The sequence below is a fragment of the Pseudorca crassidens genome, chromosome 14 (assembly GCF_039906515.1).
Source record: "Pseudorca crassidens isolate mPseCra1 chromosome 14, mPseCra1.hap1, whole genome shotgun sequence".
In the NCBI taxonomy this organism is placed as follows: Eukaryota; Metazoa; Chordata; class Mammalia; order Artiodactyla; family Delphinidae; genus Pseudorca; species Pseudorca crassidens.
Window position 1 is genome coordinate 36621123 of NC_090309.1, and position 22826 is coordinate 36643948.

The following is a 22826-nucleotide window of genomic DNA, read 5'->3' on the forward strand; positions in this document are numbered from 1 at the left end:
AAGTGGCTAGCTCCAACTCTAACAACAAATCCCAGTGTGCAGGTGGGAGGGGGGGTGGGTTTCTCACACCACCAATCAATTCTCCAACACCATCTGGGTGTCCTAAAATTCAGCTCAATTCTGACACTAGCCACCAGGAGAGCACATCAGATTCCACAGGTTAAGGGCTCACTCCCACAAGACTGCCCCCACTTCAGGTGCCAATCGCAAGTCCAGGTTGTCACCTGTGCTTCTGACTGACTGGTTATAAATCAGGGGTTCCCTTTGTCCCCTCTTTGGGTTTGATTAATTTGCTAGGGCTCACAGAAAATACTTACCAGATTACAGGTTTATTATAAAAGGATATAATTCAGCAACAGCCAGATGAAAGAGATGCATAGAGCAAGATATGTGGGAAGGGGCGTGGAGCTTCTGTGCTCTCTGAATGTGCCATTCTCCCCCCAAATCTCCATGTGTTCACCAATCCGGAGGCTCTCCGAACACTGTCCTTTTGGGTTTTCATAGAGGCTTCATCACATACTACCTTGCCAGATATGATTTTTGTAGAGGAAGACGTTTAGATTTCATTAACACCTTTACTGTGATACTGACATACAACAAATGGCATTTATTTAAAGAAAAATGATTAAATCATTGGCCACTGGTGATCAATTCAACCTCCAGCCCGTCTCCCCTCCTTGAAGTTAGGGGGTGGGATTGAAATTTCCAACCTCTGATACCGGTTGATTCCCCGGGCAACCAGCTCCCATCCTTAGGTGCTTTCCAAAAGTCACCTCATTAACATAAACCAAGTTGTAGAAAGGGGCTGGTTATGAACAACAGGACGTTCATTTCACCCTTATGGCTCTGAAGCAACTTCAGGAACTGAGCACAAGAGATCAAATACTGTGACAAAAGATGCTGCCGTGCTCCTAGCACTCAGGGAATTCCAAGCATTTGGGGAGCTGTGAGCCAGGAACTGCGGATGAAGACCAACTCTATATGAGAAGTAGATTTTGGTCACCTGAATGACCAAATCTGTATTTATTATAAATCACTAGCTCAGCAGTTCACAGCCTTGGCTGCACATCAGAATCACCTGGGACTTAAAAAATGAAAATTATTCAGGTCCAAACCTAGACCAATCGAATCAGACTCTTTGAGGGTGGGGCTTAAGCAGCTATTAAGCTCAGGTGATTCTAATGAGAACCCCTGGGTAGGACTTTCTACTTCGCCTCATTTATCCTCATGAATGTGGCTTTTTTCTCCTCTCACTATAGGCATCTGAGGATTTAAGTTTTTCTAGTGAGTAGCACTTGTGGTTGTAGGCCAACTTACGGTTAGAAGACTCGTTCGCAGAGGAGGCCTGCTTGGTGTGGATGGGAGCTCCACCAGGGCATGAAACTCGCAGACAGGGACTGCTGGGGGCCGTCTTGGAGTGTCCCGGAGATACGTGCCTTTGTCTGTCTTCCAGCTAGTAAAACCTGCAACCAGCCAACCAACAAGCCTCAGGCCATTGTCCTAGGGTTGGGGTGGCTGGGCCCTCTTTCCTGGGCTGAACACTACAGCACAGTTTACATGACTTTCCAATTTTCACCAAACCATACCAGTGGCAAATCGGTCAGGAGAGAGGGAACATATTTTCCTCAGAGCAGGGGTTGACAAACTTTTTCCATAAAGGACCAGATGGTAAGTTATTTAGGCTTTCTGGGAGAAAAGCCAAATAGAGGATATAGTGCAGGTTCTTATAGAACAGAAGAGAAAATTCCTGCCCTGCTCCATCCTACGCCATTTGCCTGGGGTGGGCCATTCCCAGGAGTGGATACCTTGACGCCCAGGTGGCATCATCTTGGAGACGTTTTCAGGACAGAGAGCCACTGGCCTGATGGGGAGAGGCTTGATAGATGGGGCGGGAGGCTGGGCTGCCACAGTCTGTTTCATTCTGCCAGTGTCACCTGAGCCTTAGAGCATAAGTCCAGTCATCTCAGCTTGGGCCACTGGCCAGAGGGAGGCAGTTTGCCAAGCTGCCAACACCTGGACTGGGCTTCTACTGCCTGGTCCCCAGCATTTGCCAACAGTGAAGTCCCCAACATGCAGGTGGTGACCAGTGTGGACCCTGGGCAGGGGTAAGATGCAGCCACCAACCAGGGATGCTGGTGCTGGGAGTGGAGGGAGGAACGGGGAGCAGGGCCACACATGCCTTTCTGTCACATGGACCCTTCCACCATAAGCACGTATTAAAGATTATATTTTAGAGCTGTGATTATATTTTATAAACACAAATATAATCCAGGATGGGCTATATGCTTTCCTTCTGATTTTAAAATAAATTATCTTTGTGGGCTCCTACACATATTGTGGGCCCTAGGCCCTGTGTGTACTGTGCCTAATGGGTGAGTTGGCCCCGACCCAGTGGATGGGGCCACTCAAGCTTGGTCTCCACGGCTCACAATGCTTGTCTGTTGGAGCAGTGCCTGAGGGCCACGTGAAAGCAAGAAGCAGGCTGGATTTGACGTGGGGGCCGGTTGGCTGAACCCCTGCTCTAGATGACCAAGATGCAATTAGCTGAGAGCATTTCCCGTGGGCCACAGGACAGCTAAGAAAAGACATGGTCACCCAAAGTAACTGGGACCCCCTACAGAGAGCTGGATCTCCTGTTGGGTCCTGCTACCCACCCCTATTCTTTTTCCTAATGAAGTATTACTCACTTATGGAAAAGTATATAAAATATATGGGGTCAACTTAATTCATTATCACAGAGCAAACACCCGTCCAGATCAAGAACATAGCCAGCACTTCTGGAGGCCTCGTTAGTCCCCCTCTAATCACCACCCCCTCTCTCCACCTGAACAGGCTACTCAACCGACTTCTAACTCTGTAGGTCAGTTTTGTTGGTGTAAATGGAATAACACCACACAGAGCATTGCACGCTTTGGTGTCTGGCCTCTTTCAGTCCTGGCCATTGTTGCTCTTGTGTTTCTGGAAGGACGGAGTGGAGTGGGCCACCACTCACAAGATCCTTTTGTCACGAGATTGCTTCTCTTACATGGGCTTGGCTGGAGGTCAGGAGGGCCTGTGAGCAGCCCAGCCAACCAGCCCAGGGTGCTCTGGCCTAGAGATAAAATGTACATTCATGCTACAAAGTAGCTGGCAACAAACCCTTGTGACAGGCACGCTAACAGGAAAACCAACCTGACCAGGGAAGTTGATTAAGGATGTTCCTCTTAACTTCAGCCTCTTTGCCTCTGAGACTCATTAACCACTACTTATTAAAAGGAAAAAAAAATATTTTTACAGGGCAGACATATTCCACATGCTTTATGTTTGAGCGTGAGTCAAATCTTTTAACTGCAACTCACCTCCCGAGTTCAGGGCTGCCATGTGTAACCATGAAGTCTGCACACTGCATAACTCCAGGGGGCATCGCTGACAAAGAATATGATGTGCCTGGGCATGGAACCACACAGTGCAGGGAGCAGAATGTTAGCAGACTCAGTTGCCTGGATCCAGACCACATTGTAACTTAACATGTGGTCTGGGTACCTAGACCTTTATCAGTTACACATTTGGGGAAAAGTTCTTCAAATTAGTTGTGTTCTGGTTAATCCATTATTATTAATTAATTAATTACTTTATTTATTTTTGGCTGTGTTGGGTCTTCTTTGCTGTGTGCAGGTTTTCTCTAGTTGTGGCGAGCAGGGGCTACTCTTTGTTGCGGTGCACGGGCTTCTCATTGCGGTGGCTTCTCTTGTTGCAGAGCACGGGCTCTAGGCGCGCGGGCTCAGCAGTTGTGGCGCGCGGGCTCAGGAGTTGCGGCGCACGGGCTTAGTGGCTCCGCGGCATGTGGGATCTTCCCAGACCAGGGCTTGAACCCATGTCGAGCATTGGCAGGCTGATTCTTAACGACTGTGCCACCAGGGAAGTCCGTTAATCCATTATTAATCCAGGAATCCACCCCCCACTTTTTTTTTTGCCCCAATAGGCTCAAATGACTGAATCTGTATTTGATGATTAACAAGATCTTACAGGCTCTCCTGTGGGTGTGTGGGGGGAGAGTGGAAATAGTGGGAAGGTGGGCAGTGTTTACATTTTGAGCACCAATTCCCTTTATCTGGGATGTATCTATAAAAGAAGCATTTTGTATCTGCATATACAAAATGTCCAGAGTAGGCAAATCCAGAGACAGAAAGTAGGTAAGTGGCTGTCAGAGGTCCTGGGTTTAGTTTCTGGGCTGATGAAAATCTGGAATTAGATTGTTGATGGTTATACAGCTCTGTGAATATACTAAAAACCACTGAATTGTATACTTTGAAGGGGTGAATTTTATGGTGTGTGGATTATATCTCAATAAAGGTATTATTTTTTTCGAAAGTGAAGAGACACTGAATCTCTACCGACCTCAGGACACTAGCTGAAAAAATTTTTTCAAAGAAGGAACACTTCTGAGGTTGATGTATGGTTTTCTTTTCCCTCTAAAGGTGGAGCTATATTATATGAAGGGCTGCAAATGTCCAGGTAAGACCAGAGATCTCTTCCTTCAGAAGCCCCAGGGTCTGGAAACTAAGGCTGCTAGTGGGAGCTTGTAGGATAATCGTATTATAAGAGGTTTCTAAGTTCCCTAATTGTGCTGGAATGCGGTGTCACTGAAAATGAGATGATATGAAAGAATGGGCTGGGTGTGGTGGCAAGGATGGTAGGCATGGGCAACTGTTTTAGGCAGGGACTTTCTCAGTAATTCTACAGACTGGGGCATTCTTTCAGCTTGGCTCTAGGCTTACAGTAGATGGTCAATTAAGGCCTGTTGACCTACTTGTCCTAACGAGACTTGACTATGGAGGTATGTCGCAAAACCACTCACTGTTTCAAGATCCCTGCTAGTGCTGAGTGGGAGGTGCCCAGGAGCCTGGACGCTCACCACCGCAAGTCACATCAGTGACTGTCCTGCAGCAGCTCTGACACCTGAGTGGCCCGCTAGGCCTCAGGGGGTCGTGCTGGCTAAACGCTACTAGAAAAAATAATCAATTCAGTCACCCCCAGGCCCTCCCCTAGAAGAGCTCCACCAGTAAATACCACTTCAAAACACAAGGGAGGAATAAAGGAACATGCAGATCCTAGTAGAAAGGCTGTATTCATTTCTGAGGACTGCTATGTTTTAAGGCAAGTGTCACACATACAAAACAGTCAGAGATGAACAGTATTTACGACAACATGTTAGAAGCGCAGGGGAGACATCTTCAGACAATGAGAAAGTGGCATTTTCCCCAGCCAGGTCACTCCTGGTCTGATTCTTGTTGCAGACAGAAAAACAGGGAGAAAGCCAAGGGAAGGGGAGCAATCACCATCTGGATTTTACAAGGAAGCACCCTGCCCCAGGCACGGCGCTCCCCTCACCGCAATCCCAGGTCCAGGATAGAGGATGCGCAGTCCCTGAGTCTGATTGTCCAGCTCTACTGTCCATGTTTTGTAAAATTCACCTTTAGAAACAGGAAAATCAGGATGCCAAAGACATGCAACTTGCAGTTAGTCCACCTCTGTCCAAATTCAAACTCGCCTGGACTGGAGCTAAAATATACACACACACATACATATAGATGTTACCCGCATGTATTGCCTCCCACATACATGCTGCATATATGTATGTGTACATACATAGCCATGTATATATGTGGAAGAAGGAAAGATGAGATCTAATGACACCTGAAAGATAGTGAATGTTTGGGATTTGCAGTTTGGGATCCATCAGTGTGATTATTTCCCCTTTGAAAACAGAAGGCATCAGCAACAAGCCAGAGGGTCGAGGCTTCCAGGCTCCTCTCAGCCCAGCTCCTGGTCACCCCTGCTTCACAGGAGACGGGAGTGACTTAGCTGGTTTAAAGAGGGCTGAAGGGAAAAGGGCCAGGTCTGCTCTGTGCCCCTTGGTTCTTCCCCGCCCATTCCGCTCAGGCCCATGCCCCACAATCTTAGTACAGGGGAGCTTCACTCTCTGTCCCCCCTTCCCCCCATTCCAGTTGTGACAAGGGAATGAGCGAGGCTGAAAGTTTGGGAGTTTTAATGGCCAGTGTGCGGTGGCAGAAATGGTGCCTGGGTCTGGGAGTCGCGGGGAGGTCAGGTACCCAGAAGTGTGCTGGGAGGTGGGGTAGTTAATTCACAAAAAGATGAAGGACATCAGGAAGAGGCTGCATTTGATGCTAACAAGAAACTACTAAGAGAACAAGTGACGTGATAACAGTTGCTCCTGCACACAGAACAAAGCCCTGCTCGTAAAAGCTGTCCTCCCCAGAAGAAGGAGCCTCCTGGAGAACTTAGGTATCACTTAGGTAACAGTAAGGAGGGTACGGGGGTGTTAGCACTTGATATCCAAGAAGCAAAATGCGAAATGGTCGTTTTTCGCGGATTCACTCAGTTTGCCTCACCAAATCCCTCTGAGGTAGGTAAGAGGCAGGTGACATCAGCCCCATTGTACTAATGGGGTAAAGTGAGGCTCCAGGACTTGCTGCAGGTTACCCCACAGATACACACCAACAGCCACAGAGAAATAGCAGTCTAGTGCCTTTTAGGTTTTCCTTCCCTATCCCGGGCAATGCTTGTTCTCTCCATAAAGCCCCCTCCCCTAGGCTCAGCTCAAGTCAGTAAGTATCAGGTGGACCATTTAGCTTATAATTTTAAACTGATGTCCTGGAGGGAAAGGAAACCAAGTCTATGGAAATCAGCCAAAGCTAGGGCATCTGGGAACAGTGGTACCTCACTCCAATGAAGGGGTGGGTTTGTGGGGTTTTTAAAATTTTGTTTTTGCTGCAATGCAGCATTTTAGGGAGGGTCTAGTTGGATTAAAATCTGTTGCTAGACCAGCCAGGGCCCTGAATGTGATGACCACATGACACCTCCCCAGAGGAGGGGGGCCCCTCTCTGGCCTGTTGCCAAATCAGAGTAGCTGGGTATAGAGCCACAGTGTTGACATAGGCCCAGGTCATGAAAGCAGAAAACCTCCCCAGGGCTGGGGCCAGAATGGGGACATTAGTGTGTGTGTGTGTGTGTGTATGTCCTGGCCTGATCAGGCTGCTTCCCTTCCCCCTGCAGCCTGTACTCCCCCTCCTTTCTTTGACTTCAGAATGTAATTGTTTACTTAGTGCCACTGACCAGAGACCCTAGCAGTGCTAACACCATGGAGTATTTCTAACTCGACAACGTGCAGCGCCTCCAGCCTAGTGACCCAGAAGCCAGTCAGGCCGATGTGTAGACTCTCGACACCTGAGGCCCAGCTCAGTGAATTCCAGCCGCGGCTATGAATTTGGGAATTCTTCCAATTACTATGGCTCACGAGGCAATGCGACAGATGGCTGCCACCCGTCCAGGTCTGCCCGGAAAGCACCCAAGGCTGAGCTTTCCTGGGTGCAGTGAAGCAACATGTGCATTTTCCAGGCTTTAACCACCAGGTCCTGTGAGCCTGTTACTCCCCCCGCCCGGCAGCTCGAGGGTGTGTTTCCAAACAGAGCTGGGGTGTACACAGTTGCACCTACACATGGTAAGCCAAATGGCAGAGTGTCCTGGTCCTTGGGAACCAGGTCCCGCTGGGAAGCCCAATGCCTGTGCTGAGAAGTAATCCTCAAACCAGTGACTGGGCCAAAGCATTGCACGGGAGGCTAGAAGTCAGTGAAGGCGGTGCCCGGGTCTGCCGACCGGACCGATGGGGCGGGCATCCCCCGCAGGCAAGCTGGAAGCCCAGCCCCCTCACAGAACTGACTCCTTGGACTCGGGGGTGCTGGCCGCAAGGCCGGTGGGGTTTGGGTGTGTCACCAGGGGTGACGTCTCCTCCTCCGACTTGCAGTTGGGGACGGCCTCCACTTTGACCTCACTCAGCTCCTGCTCGCCTCTCTTCGTCGCCTTCTGATTCAGGTGGTGGAGGATGCCTGCACCCAGGGCATCGCCCTCCACGTTCACCACGGTGGTGGTGCGGTCCCTGGGGGGAAGAGAACAGGCAGGCATTACAGCCACCAGGGGGCGGATGTCACCTTGGGCTGAGCCACCAGGAAGCTGTGACACTGAGGGAGAGCAAGCTAGTAAGGGCACAGGGCCTCACTTGATGCTAAAGTGATTTTCTCCAAATACTTTTTATGAAACTAACAGATCCTCAAGAAAACTTGGGAAAAAGAAAAGTACAAAGGAGAAAACAAAAGTCACCCCGCCCCCCCATACTCCGCAACCCTGAGTGAACCAGTATTGACCTCTGGATCTGTTTCCTTCCAGAAATCTTTCAATGTATGCATTTCACGTGTGAGACACCATCGTATAAAAGTTACAGACAGCTGGGATGATCGCACAGATTCCGTCCTGGGTCCAGCTTCTCTCCCACTCACGGTTGCGCTGTGGGAACCTGCCTTCTTGCTCTCACTTTGACACTGCATCTCTACTGAATTGTAACCTCCACATGCTTTCCCTGGCTGGTGGCAAACACCATCTCACAGAGAACAGCACTGTCCCTTCCAGAAGCTTGTCTTCCCAGACCCCCATAACCATCCCCCATCCCTGGGGCTCAGAGGAAGTATTGTGCCCATTCTGAAGAAAGGGGGAAAATGTGACCTTGCCCGCGGCACTGGAGAAGCTGAGGGCTGTGGAATCAGAGGTCGCGGTGGTACAGGGCTCCTGTGACTGCAGGTCTCGCCTGGGCAGCCCGCTTGGCGCCCTGCGTCCCTCGTCCTGGCTAAGTGCCCCTTCGTGCCTGCACTCCCCACGTAGAGGAAACAGCGGGGTGAGGAAGGAGGCAGGGCCTCTGACACGCAGCTCTGGTCCCGTCCAGCTCACCGCAACGTACCATCGCAGGGACTGAGTTCCCTCCCAAGTGCTCTCTAGACAAGGCGGGTCTCCAAGGCACATGTCACATTTCACCCCCGAGGAGCTGTAGGGATTCTGAGAAGCCCCTTCAAGTCTCCAGGGCTTGAAGATTTCCAAACACAAGATTTCCAACCACCATGGGTTGAGCCACGAGCCCAGGGCCAGGCTCCAGTGTTTAGGGTATCCCATGCCCAGCTCTGACTAGCCTGGCCAGGGGCGTCTTTCTTCCCCAGTGTTGACCGAATGCTCCTCCTGCATGTGCCTAGAACCCTTCTACGTGCTGTGCACGTGTTAACGCATTTAGTCTCCACCATAACTCTGGTGTAGGTTCTGTTCTTATCCCCATTTGACGGATGGGCAGACCAAAGCACAGATGGTTCATATCATACAACTAGTAAATGGCAAAGCTGGGATTTGAGCCCAGGTACCTGGGCTCCAGTGTTCATTTTCTTATTCACATGCTCTACTGTCCAACATCAGTACCTCAGCGGACCTTCCCTATAAAACAGGTATTGTTTGTATCTGAGAAAGGTATCATGGGACTCAAGGAAGCAACACTCAGAAACTGTTCTGTGTCTTTATGGGAGCCCAGGTAATGGTCATCTGGATCACAGCTCCTTCCGAACTCCGCTCCTGAGCCCAAGCCATGACATTCGCATTAGCTGGGCTCATCTTTCCTCCCCTTGCAGAAATCACTCCTTGGACATTCCAGGCCAAGGATGATCATTCCCGAAGGCTCGCTGCTCCAATGGCTATGACCCCTATGCAGCCACCAATCTCCATAGACCCTTGGGCCCCTGGCTTTCCTGAATGTCCTGAGCAAGTTCTCAGTAATGACATGTTTTAAGTTTCTCTGCATGCCCCAGGCCAGAGTAGTGCCAAGCTTCTAGGGAGCTCATTACAGACCTTCTTTTATTCGGTGCCCTTAGGACTTGCTACTTACACAATCCAGTCCACAGCCAGGATCAGAGAGAGGTCATGAGTGGGCAGCCCGATGGCCTCCAGGATAATGGCGATGGTGAGGACCCCTCCAGCTGGCACGCCTGCTGCTCCCACACTGGATGCTGTGGCTGTCACTCTAGGGGATGGGACAGCAGGATCAGCCATTAGCCCAGAGGATGAGGGGGCACAGAAACATGCAGAACATGGCAGCCATGGCTTGGAAACTGAAGACCACACAACCCTAGAGTCTGTCAGCTGTGCCCTTCACAGAGGTTCCACTCTCTTCAAGTAATGAATTCACGCTGTTCTCAGTTTACAAATGAGACACCCGAACCATGGTGAGATTGGTATTCATGAAGTTTTTCAAAGGAAATCACAAGAAAAAGACCTCACGTTTTGTACCAGACCTGATGATGAAGGAAAGACTACAGAACTTACAGAATGGTGAAAATCTGGCCTGCTTTCAGCTCCACATTGTTGAGCTGGGCAATGAACACTGCGGCCACACACTGGAAGATGGCTGCGCCGTCCATGTTCACCGTGGCCCCGATGGGGAGGATGAACCTGCCGATCCTCTTGTCTACACCGTTGTTTTCTTCGATGCACTTAATCATAGAGGGAAGGGTTGCAGAGCTGGAAACGCAAACAACCAACCATGAGAATAGTCCTTGCTGCCCAGGCTAACACAGTACTCAGCTCAGACCTGGGAACAGAGCAGTTGGCACCATCCTAGTTTATGGCACTCTCCCCTTGAAATAAGAGAAATATCAGAATTGTTGCAAAGTTTCTGTCACACGTGGGGTTTTGTTAACTCCCAAAGTATTCAAAATTGGACTTCTTAGATTTACCTGTTTTTTTTTTTTACCTGGATACCCCTGTTCCAAATTTCTCAAGAACCACACCTTGTCTCATGGTACAAAATGTGCGTCTCCTCTCTTGAATATTTTTCCTCCCAAAAAGTAAAAGGCAAACTATGATTTTTTTTTTTTTTTCTCTTAGACCAAGAAGCCGAGATGGCTCTGAGAGTTTGGAAAGAGTAACTGTATTCCTAGATTACAAAGAATAAGACCCGCTCTCTCCAGTGGGCTCTGCAGCTTCTGCAGGGTGTGGCTGGCACAGCCAAGAGTAGGCTTGTTTCTGCCTAAGCTGGAGAAACTTACCTCCTTCATTCTTTCCCCCCACGACCTTGTCATATACATAGCCAGTCAGGATGGGAGGAAACATGCAGCAGGGAGGCAAAAACTAAATGTGTGAGTGAAACGATGTGCTGCCATCCTTTGAAAGTTTCCTTTAGTGTATTTGGAAAGCCCAATTTTTTTGTGAAGGATTTCTAATAATGACAAGGTGAGATAATCCCACAATACTGTGGACTCCTAGAGAGCTGAGCATGCATCCCTCACCAAGATGACTTGGTCTTATTTAGGAAATAATTCACCCATCCAAAGGGAGAAAGAATTGGGCAGGTATCATTCTAGAAACTTCCCTGCAATGAGTTTTTCTTTTTTTAAACATCTTTATTGGAGTATAATTGCTTTACAATGGCGTGTTAGTTTCTGCTTTATAACAAAGTGCATCAGTTATACATATACATATGTCCCCATATCTCTTCCCTCTTGCATCTCCCTCCCTCCCACCCTGCCTATCCCACCCCTCTAGGTGGTCACAAAGCATCGAGCTGATCTCCCTGTGCTATGCGGCTGCTTCCCACTAGCTATCTATTTTACGTTTGGTAGTGTATATATGTCCATGCCACTCTCTCTCACTTTGTCACAGCTTACCCTTCCCACTCCCCGTGTCCTCAAGTCCATTCTCTAGTAGGTCTGCATCTTTATTCCCATGCAATGTGTTTTAAGTAGCTGCTTTCTTTCACTTAGGCAGAGGTCTAATTAGGGTGAAGACCCACAGTTGGACTAAGTAATGGTCCAGTTGACCTCTAAGCAGCAAGAAGAAGGGAACGAGGCAATCCCTCATTCTGGCAATCCTAAAAATCCACTTCCAAAGAGCTGTGGGGCTGGTAGTACAAAAAAATCAGATGACACCAATTTAGAGTCTTCAAGAAATTAAAATATGTCAAGGTGATGGTTGTGCCTCCACCACAGGCTCATCTGGTTCCATATTAATACAGCTCAGGGCAGCCAAGGGCACCTGAAACCCACTCACCTGGAGCAGGTGGCAAATGCTGTTGCAAATGGTGTGAGGAGGCCCAGGAGGAACCTGAACGGGTTTTTTCTCGTGAAGACAAAATAAATAAGTGGCAGAACAATTCCTCCGTGAATAAAATGGCCCAATATGGATGTGAAGATATATTTCCCCAGGCTGGTCACCAGCACGATGATGTCCTTCATTTCCACAATCTTGCTTCCAACCAGGAACATGATGCCCACAGGTACGTACCTAGGACATGAGCAAAGGGCACTGGTCAGTAAGGGTGGTGATGCTGGGGCTGAGAGATGTAGGCCTTTCCTGTCACAGAACGCAGGGACTCTCAACTAGGTGGTCTTCACCTCTCCCTAGGATGACCCTAAGGAACAGAAAAGGATGGGGGTATACCGTGCCCATTTTACAGGCCGTGAAACTGAGTAAAATTAACATGATTGCTCATTGTGGGTGACGGAGTCAGGACTAGGACACAGACTTCTTTCCCCTTGGATATTGTATGTTCTTAACAGCTGGATGCAACCAACCATATGGGCTCCCAAGTGGAAAGGCAAGGAACTCTTCAAGAGCAAAGCCTCTGGGGCTGTGAGCTTGACTTTCAGCTTTGCTCAGGATTGTTCTCAGAACTTAGAAACACAAAAGACACCTATTTTGCAGAATTGCTGTGATACAGAATTGAGCCAAAGCTGGGCCTTTTGTGAAGTTTTAAATTCTTTGTGGTTTGGAAAACATGATTCTGTGGGAAAAAGTCATTAACAATGACCCTCTGGGAACACTCTTGGAGCGTGAAGATTTTTTTAATGGCAGGATGGCAGGAAGAAGGAAGGGAAGAAATGAACTATGGGCGCTACAAAGAACAAAAGTCTGCTGTTTTGCATTTAATATAAATTGAGGAAGAATTTTTATAACTATCAACTTTGTTTGTAAATTTTAATTATATACATAATAATGTCACATGGTTCAAATTTTAAAGGGTACAAAAGGGTGAAGTCTGCCTCCCACCTCTGTACCCAAGCACCCATCTTCCTTCCAAGGAGACAGCCAATGTCACTGGTTTCTTGAGTTTTCTTCCCAGAGATATTCTAAGCAGTATTATTATTTTAAAATCCCATAGTAATACATGAAAACATTCTCCTTTCAAAAGAATTAAAACATTATAGATTAGGCCAAAATCCTTAGGGACCATCCTCAAGCCAGCCCCATCCTCTGATAACCACTCCTACTTCCTATGCCTGCATAGGCACTTTTTAGGCAACAGATCTCTCACTGCGGTTAAGACACTCAGCTGGGTCTGCCCTTCCAAATATCTGCTTCTGTAACTAATACATCACATTGAAGGAATGACTGTAAATTGGTTTCCAGATTGAAAACAAATGTCTTAACATATGAACGTCACTTTCTTCCACAGTTTCCTTTAATCCAACCTTTGGGAGGATTTTAGACTAAAAAAATAAGCCAGGAAAAGAACTCGATGTGATGAAAACATGTTTTCCTTTCTGAAAATATTTTTCTCCCTTGAACAACAGCAGTCATATGAAGTGTCATGTTTACAATATAGAGTCAGACTCTGGAATTTTGGGGTGAGCAAGAAAATTTGGTTAAGCAAGATAAACATCACCAGGGGAGGCTCCGAACTTGGCTTCCCACCGAATCTCAAACTTTCTTACCAAATGCCAGGCTTCTCTCCTAAAATCAGTGCAGCTGCCATCCCAATGCCATCTAAGAGAGAGACGTTCTGGGATATTTAAGGGTTGACAATAAGGAAGATGCTTTGTGCACAAAAGGAGAAACTAGTTTCTCAGCAACGAATGGGTAGAAGCTAAAACCCACAAAGTTTGGCTTGAGTAAAACAGCAGGATAAAGCTTACGAGGCATTGGCACTGAAATCGGTATGATTTCTGAGAAGTTACTTTGAGAGATCTTGTCAACTTTTCCCTTGTTAGCCAGAAATCAATCTGATGGTTTTTATTAAACAATTGCCCTTGCATTGATATTACATAAAGAAACATTCACATAAAGGAGAGACCATTCCAAGTTCACATATATGTAATGGAGTGAAGATGGATTTTCCCTCCATGTTGTAAAATACTATAGGAAGGGGCCCTTCTGAAGCTTGAAGTCTATCCTTTAAAGTGAAATGAGCCTTATTTTATACAGCAGATAGCAAATTTATGGAATCCGTTGCCCCACAAGATGATATGGGCATCTCATGGGATATGGGATGGTGGTGGGACTCATAGATAAATCCCCAATGATAAAACCCAGGGGTCATTGTGGGTGATGAGGAAGTGATTGGTAACCATGACACATGCCTGTTTCTCTGAGGTCCTTCACCCCTTGTACCAAGACTGGCCTGTGGTACATCAACCACATGCAGAGCACGGGTCCAGGTGGTCCCATAGGGGTGACCTAGAACAGCTAAGTCAGGTTCTTTTCTGGATGGCAGGAGAAATGAGAGAGAGAGCAGGTGGCAGGGTGACACTCACCACATAATCCACGACACCAGCACCATCGTCGCCTCATTGAGGGCATTGAAAAAACGAATGAGCTCTTCTCCTTCAGAGCCGAGTTTCTTCAGGGCCACTCCTAACACCAGGGCAAAAAGGACCAATCCTAAAATGTTCATACCTTCAATTTCGGTGCCAATGGGGATCTGTAGGATCAGAGGGGACAAAGGGTCTAAGTTTACAACAGATGAGTGAGAATTAAAGAATGCATTTGCTCCGTTGTCTCTGCCAGACTGAAACACTGTGCCCGGAAGGAGGAAAGGCTCAGATTTTCTTTAACCCGCAGTGATTTCACAAATCAAGGGGCAGGAAACTCAAGGGGAGATGGAGTCTGAGGATATGGAAGTCAACAAACAAAATCTTCACCTAGTTGTTAACTCTGAAAGCTGTTCAAAACGGGCATAGGTTGAAGCAGAAAGTAGCGAGCTCATCATCACTGGATAAATTCAGCTAGAGGCTGGACAATCACTTCAAAGGGTTGCTTTTAGAAGAAGAGCTGATTGGTGAAAAGGTCCTTCAGATCAAGAGTCAGTGATTGGAACTCTGCCTCCTAAATGTCAACAAATTCTTTGTTGCTAGGCTCTTACCATAGTCTCCTCACTGACGAATTTCAAAAAAGATGTTCAGAATCAACGTGGGTATTTTCAGGATATTCTTTCTTAAATCACTGACTTAAAATGTACAGGTATAACGTATTCTTTTTTTCCAGCAGTGCTGAATCTCACTACTCTAAGCATATGTTAGAGGAACATTTTATCCCATCACAACACATTATGAAACTCTGAACAGGAAACATGTCAGCGTGGTAAAAACCGAAAGAGCATTTTTACCACTGTTCTAGTCTGAACCCTAGTCCCAGCTCTGATACTGAATAACTTCTCTGAGCTTCAGGTGCTTCATCTGCAGGATGAAGTGAAATGGACTAAACTAATAGCTTTTGACTTTTTTTTAAAAAGTAGGACTTTTCCTTCAATCAAAGAAAGGCTGGTAGGGCTTCCCTGGTGGCGCAGTGGTTGAGAGTCCGCCTGCCGATGCAGGGGACACGGGTTCGTGCCCCGGTCCGGGAAGATCCCACTTGCCGCGGAGCAGCTGGGTCCGTGAGCCATGGCTGCTGAGCCTGCGCGTCCAGAGCCTGTGCTCTGCAACGGGAGAGGCCACAACAGTGAGAGGCCCGTGTACCGCAAAAAAAAAAAAAAAAAAAAAGCCCTAAGGAGGTGTACTAGGGGGTGGGGAAGGGCAAAGTCCCTCCTTCTCCCCATGGCAGCTCCATGGCTGGACTGAATAATTCTTGAGGTCCCTTGTCCCTTCCAGCTATATAGCATGAAGGCTGGGACCTAGCTCAGTGTCTGGTAAACAACAGGTACTCAAAAATACTTGTGAATGAATGATGGTTATAGTGAGTTAAACCCCCAAGACCAATTCTATGTGCAGGGGTAGGTTAAATCACCTATTAATTATATTTCAGAATAGCAGAAGGGGTGTTATAAAATTATTTTTTCTAAGAAAGGGGGCAGTAGTTCCAATTCAATGAAATGGATCCACTAAACATGGTAAATGGCCAAAGGAGCAAACCTAACCCGTGTGTTTCAAACAGCCCATTCAAACCCCAAAGTCTTCAGTCCGGCTGAGAAAAACACGCATCGTGTATGCTCCTTCAGTTATGAAGCATTATTTGTGTTATAAGTATTCGCCACAAGTGATCTCACAAGAAGTTTTACCTTTTCACGGGTTATGTTTCCAGTGCTTGTGTTGTGGGTCACCTCTCTATAGTCGGTTGCATACTGTGAACAAGAGAAAGCAAAACTCCCGTCAGTTCACAGCTGAAGACCACCTGGGGGAACCGAGAGGACTGCTGGGCCTCTGGCTACTCTGTTCTTCATTCCAGGTCTTCTGGGCACTCCTCACTTGGCTGGCCTGACAAGGGCCTCTGAGGACTGTACAAAAGTTACTTAAGACCAAGGCAGCATGCACTCCAGACTTCTGGTTTTTTAGGAAGCCAAGGAAATGGGGAGAATTTCCTATGTCCCCTGGTCGCTGGTTTGGAGAAGGTCTGCACACTTTCAAGCTGATGGTTTGATATCTCCAACAGCTCAGAGTTCACCTTATTTGGGGAAACTTGGAATTCGTTCCACGATGCCGAAGTACACTTTTCGATGTGTTATTTTAGGTTCATTCATTTATTTATGCTCCACTATGTTCCAGAACTTATTTGAGCCTGACTGCTTTTCAGCATCTGTTTCTAATCTGCCTTCAGCCTCCACTCCCCAGAGCAAAGGCTGGAAGGCAAGACAGCATTTTCGGTCTGAGTCTTCTGGGAGACCACTCATCAGAGGTGAAACGTCCCTCCAACTTTGGTCCTGCCAGTTGACTTCACACACTTCTGCCCAACGCACACAGTTGTCTCCCTGGGGCAGTATGCATTATCGTTGAGGGGACTCTGTTATAAGACACCCTTCCTGACCCTTCTAAGGACACCTGGCTTCTGAACTGTTAAGAGGAGCCCCTTAGAGGGTTCAGACCCAGAGGCTTGCTTTGAACCGGCCTTTAAAGAGCTCTGGTCTCTCTCAGCTTTGATTATCAAGCTTTCAGACAGGCAGAGATGTTCAGCTGTCCCATGATTAAGGATGGCAGGGCAAACAAAACCCACCCCACACCTTCTGTGCCAGGCACTGAAAGCCCCGCAAACCTTGTATTTTTCTCCTAGCTCACGTTATACATACAAGCCACAGCTATGTTTATATGCAGGGTTTTTTTTTGTTGTTGTTTGTTTGTTTGTATGTTTGTTTTAAAGAGAGGCTGTAAGTAGAAACAGAATAGTCTTGGCTTGAAAAAGGCAATCAGTTTAGTCCATCTATCTAGACCTTTATATTCTTTCTCTATATAAAGCATGGCTGCAGGGGAGTTACTTGAAGAATTGCTAAAATTAGGGAAAAACTGGAAACCACCATCAACAAGGGACTGGTTGAGTAAAATTATGATACTCTCATACAGTGGAATACAGCCAATAACTTATGCAGAAGGATATTTACCAACATGAGAAAATGTTAACAATAAGAGCAGGTTACAGAACAATATGTGTAGCACGGGTACATACTAACAATGTTATGTAGTATAATTATTTTAAAATCATGTGAGTGTGCACATGTATAGAAAAAACATACTGGAAGGATGTATACCAAAATGTTAATGGGTAGCTCTAGGTAGTGATTATGGGTGATTTTTATTTTCTTCTACTTTTTTCCACTTTATTTTTTGCAAGGAGCATACGTTATCCTTATAATCAGAAAAAAAGATTAAAATGTATTTTTTAAAAATTCTAGGGAATTCCTTGGTAGTCCAGTGGTTAGGATTTGGTGCTTCCACTGCAGGGGGCACAAGTTCAATCCCTGGTCAAGGATCTAAGGTCCCACAAGCCACACAGTACAGCCAAAAAAAAAAAAACCTAAAATATTTAAAAGCTCCCAAAAATGTGATTTGAGGGTATTAGGTGATATGAAAAGATACTGGAACTAGTGGGATATTTCGGAAAAATTTTTGGTTTCTTGTTGTTTTGTTTGTTTTCGCTCCAGGGGTATATCTATAAATTTTAGGCCAATGATACTAAGTGTTGTTAACAACACAACCCTCCCTGTTCCACCTTACCTAACTCTATAGCAGTAATTTATACGTAACCCACCCCTCCCCAAAGTTTCATATTTTTAGCAAAGCATCAAGCTTACCGTACGGAAAGCTGCAACCACAAGATTTGAGGGAAACAGGTTTCTGTTGGAAAAGAAAGCATTTTGTCAGTATTCTTAAAATTCAGCATTCAAAGTGTCCACTTTAAGATGCCCATTCCTGACAGCCTGACACACAGGGTTCCCTCTTTCCCCACGTCCAGCATTTACTGCCATCTTCTGCTTGATCCAAGCACCCAACTGTGCTTCGGCTGCGGGGCCCCAATAGATACTTTGAGTGCACTGATCTTTATCCTCATCTCCCTCGTGGTGCCCCTGGATATTGAGGTAAGCTGTGTCCAAGGAAACCGGAATAATTGCATCACTTTCCTTTCCCCTAGAGGCTAAGCCCTAGTGCAGTGGTTTTCAACGGGGAGTGGCACTGCCCACTAGTGAAATCCAAAGGAGTGTTTTGTTGTTGTAATAACTGGGGGGCATTCCTGGAACTGGGGGAGTGTGTTCAGGGAGAAGTGCCAGGGCCCAGCCATTTGTTCTGCTAAATGTCTGAATGTAAAGCTGTCCCATTAATGGTGACTCTAAACTCGGAAGCAAGCACCTAACCATTTTGGTTTAGAGCATTCACATCCTGACATTATTTTTATTATAAATTACTCTCCTTTAGTATTTTTTCTTTTTTAAAATCTTATAGCATACTTACATTTTTATTTCTATTTTTAAAAATATATAATATCCCCTTCTACTTATTTCTCCCACTCTCCACCCCCGCCTCTGGCAACCACCAAGCTGGTGGGTTTTTATATTACAGTCAAGTCATATTGATGTTTGAAATTATGTGTGTAGGTAAATTCTATTTATGGATTTCATTTCAGGATGAAGGATAGTACAAAATATTTGTTATAAAAGGAGAGCAGTGGAACTGATCCAGTTAAGCTAGATTTTGAAACCAAAATCTATTCACGCACAGTTTTTATTGAGGGCCTCCTTTGGGTCATATATTGTACAGATGCTGGTCATGATATACAAGAAAATCCCACTGATAATCCGTTTGTTCTACCCACTTCCTATAAGAATAAGTCTAGAAGAGTAAAAGACCATCTTTTACAATTTGTGCCAATCTTATCCACTCATTCTTACTTCTGTGGTTGAGTTGTTCATAGCACTAGAATCTCTAGGCAACTATTTGTATGCATTCGGTTTCAGAGGTAGGCAGGTCTGACTGTAGCCCAGCTTGGCAAGCAGAGTCTAAGAGGCCTCCTGGTAGTCACACCTTTGTGTAATACCCTCCCCTTCAGTGTGTGTGTCATGGGGGTGGGGGATGGGTATGACTTGCTTCTAGCCAACAGAATACACCAAAGGTGATGGGATGTCACTTTTGTGATTTGGTTACATAAACTTGTGGCTTCCATCTTGCTAGAAGACTCTTTATTGCTTTCTGGGCTTGCATATTTGATGAAACAAGCTGCCATATTGGAAAGACCTGTATGACAAGACATGGAGGGTGGCCTCTGGCCAACAGCCAACTAGGAACTGAGGCTCCCAGTCTGAACCTCAAGGAACTGAATTCTGCCAACAACCACGAGTCCTCAGAAGTGACTCCTTCCCCAGTCAAGCCTTCAGATGAGACCCTAGCTGCAGCCAACACTTTGACTGCAGCCTGATAAGAGACTCTGAAGCAGAAGACCCAGCTAAGCCGTGCCAGGATTCCTGATACCACAGATACTATGGGATAATAAATATGTGTGATTTTAAGCTGCTAAATTGGTGGTAATTTGTTATACAACAATAGATAATGAACACACCCACCAAAAGGGTTAATGAGACACAAAAATGACTTCATTAGAACACTCAGGAAGCTTCCATAGACAGCCAGCATCTAGAGACTGCAACTCAGCCTTTCCCATCTTGCTTGTCTATGAAACCTGAATTGCTTTTAACATACTTAGAGAATACCCAAAAGTACACGTCTCTATTTAAACAGACAAAATGTGATCTTCTGTTGAATTAACCATTGCAAAATGGTGATCTGAAGTTTGATTCCTATTACAAGCATATTTACATTAAAAGAAAGGCAGAAACAGACTAGGCATTTGTATTGACTATTCTTTAGTGTGTAGATGAATAGCAACTTACATTTGCCTCTTATTTCCATTACAAAGCACCCTTCTCAGTCTTGTAGGAGTACGTTTGGTATCTCATTTCCATTTGCTACACTAGTTAGAAGCAGAAACAGGCCCTGAGCCAAGGTTTCGCCCATTCTGCATCTACCACAGTAGTTCTCAGACTGAGCTGGCCACCTGCTTCTCCCCCTAAGAAGACAGGGAAGTTAAGGAAAGAGCTGGGTTAGAAGCCCTCTGTCTTCTCCATGGGGGACGATTTCCCCTGCAAATACTTCGTATCCTTCAGGAATGAGCTGTTGACCTGCCTGGTGTCTTTAGCATAAGCAATAACCCAATACTGTCTCACCCAGAACGGACCCTAACCCAGAACTTCTAGACCAAACGGCCACCGTTTGGTCAACCTGTTTTCAGACAGTCTACAATATCTAGTCTACAAAATCCAATGGGAACAGAGGGGTATATTCAATACTAGAGTCAAAACAGTGACTCCTGCCAAAAAATCAAGTTCCTAAGATCATGATGTGTTCTGACAGTTTCTTATAAAGTTAAACATACACTTACCATATGAACCAGCAATTCTACTCCTAGACATTTACCCAAGAGAAATGAAAATATATGTCTGCAAAAAGGACCTGTATGAATAACAGCATTATTCATAATAGCTCAAAACTGAATTGTCCATCAACTGATGAGTGGACAAATAACATTATGATAAATCCATACAATGGAATCCTACCTGGCAATAAAAAGGAATCAACCGCTAATATATACAACGTGGATTATCTCAACATCATCGTGCTGAGCAAAAGAAGCCAGACAAAGAAAAGTACATGCTGAGTGATTCCATCACTATGAAACTCTAGAAAAAGCAAAACTAATCCATAGTGATAGAAAGCAAAACTTTCTATCCAAAACCGCCTGAGGCCAGGGATGAAGAGTGGGAATTGCTGAGAAGGGTCATGGGAGACAAAAATGTTCAGTGTCTGGATTGTGGTAGTGATTAAATGGTTTATCTATTTGTCAGAACTCATTGAACTGTACCCCTGAAATGGATGCATCTTTTGTATGTAAATCATATCTCAAAATTGCTTAAAAAGTTAGGACAAAAGATACAGTGCTAACTGCAAAGGAGATCTGACAACCAAAAAAAATACGTACATTCAATGGGATGACTGAACTCTTTTTAGATTACATAACTCAGCTCTCAAATATTGATCCTTTGGAAGGAATCGCCTGCAGGCAGTGAGTTGAACCCACAGAATCATACTCCTTTCCTTCAGTTCCCCTGGTTGCCACAGGCCAGGAGCAGGGGCAGGAACATGCCCCTGCCCCCACCAAGGGGCAAGGATGCGAGGCTGCAGGAGTAAGGCAAAACATTTTTCTCTATTCTTCATGGTTTGTGCCTTTGGTGTTGTATTTAAAAAGTCATTGCCATACCAGAGGTCATTTTATGTTATCTTTCAGGAGTTTTACAGTTTTGTGTGTTACATTTAGATCTTTGATCCACTTTTTTTTCTTTTTTAAGAAGTATTTTTTTTAATTTATTATTTTTGGCTGCATTGGGTCTTCGTTGCTGCGCGGGGGCTTTCTCTAGTTGCGGCAAGCAGGCTTTCTGAGTTGCGGTGCGCAGGCTTCTCACTGCGGTGGCTTCTCTTGTTGCTGAGCATGGGTTCTAGGCGCGCAGGCTCAGTAGTTGTGGTGCATGGGCTTAGTTGCTCCGTGGCATGTGGGATCTTCCCAGACCAGGGATCGAACCCGTGTCCCCTGCATTGGCAGGCGGATTCTCAACCACTGCGCCCCCAGGGAAGCCCTGATCTGTGATCTATTTTGAGTTAATTTCTGTGAATGGTGCAAGGGCTGGGTCTAGATTCATTTTTTTTTTACGTGTGGATGTCCAGCTGTTCCAACACCATTTGTTGAAAAGATTATTCTTGTGCCACTGTATCACCTTTGTTCTTTTGTCAAAGATCAGTTGACCATATTGACGTGGGTCTATTTCTGGGCTCTCTTCTGTTTCGTTGACGTATTTGTCTATTCTTTTGACAACACCACACTGTCTTGATTACTGCAGCTTTGTGGCAAGTCTCACAGTCAGGTGTGTCAGTCCTCTGACTTTGTTCTCTCTGCGTTCTTCTTATCCCTCTTTCCTTTGACTTTTAAACAAGATGCTGCTGTGAATCGGACTTTTTCTTACTCCTGAGCTCTCCTGTATTCAGGGATGAGCTGCTCGTCATGCAAGCAGTTTTGCTCCTCCAGAGCTCTGTCTCCAGGCACTTTTCCCAGCTCCTCACATTGACAGAGCAACCATCTGGGCTTTCAAAATGAGGGACATTTGAGCTGGAAGGGATCTTGGAAGTGATCAAATTCAACCCCTCATTTAGTGCCCAGAGACATCAATTTGCTATATCTCCCATTCATGTTCCATACAGACCAGCACTCTCCAACAGAACTTTCTATATTTATGCTGTCCAATACGGTAGTTGTGTGGCTTTTGAGCACTTGAGATATGGCTAGTGCTACTGAGGGTCTGAATTTTTTTGCCGGGGGGTGGGCCGTGTTGGGTCTTTGTTGCGGTGCGCAGGCTTCTCATTGCAGTGGCTTCTCTTATTGTGGAGCAC

At 46.0% G+C, this 22826-nt stretch overlaps 1 protein-coding gene across 2 annotated transcripts in view; it reads right to left on the reverse strand.

The window, feature by feature from the left end:
• Nucleotides 1-5088: 5088 nt before the first annotated feature.
• SLC1A4 (solute carrier family 1 member 4) overlaps nt 5089-22826 on the reverse strand; it is a 91230-nt gene continuing 73492 nt past the window's right edge. For both annotated transcript variants that reach the window (XM_067704889.1, XM_067704888.1), the window contains 7 exons: nt 18134-18176; nt 16133-16195; nt 14394-14560; nt 11911-12144; nt 10189-10383; nt 9752-9886; nt 5089-7936 (listed from right to left, as the gene is read on the reverse strand). In XM_067704889.1, the coding sequence (XP_067560990.1) occupies nt 7708-7936; nt 9752-9886; nt 10189-10383; nt 11911-12144; nt 14394-14533 (933 nt within the window). In that variant the 5' untranslated portion in view covers nt 14534-14560; nt 16133-16195; nt 18134-18176 and the 3' untranslated portion in view covers nt 5089-7707. The remainder of the gene's footprint in view (nt 7937-9751; nt 9887-10188; nt 10384-11910; nt 12145-14393; nt 14561-16132; nt 16196-18133; nt 18177-22826) is intronic.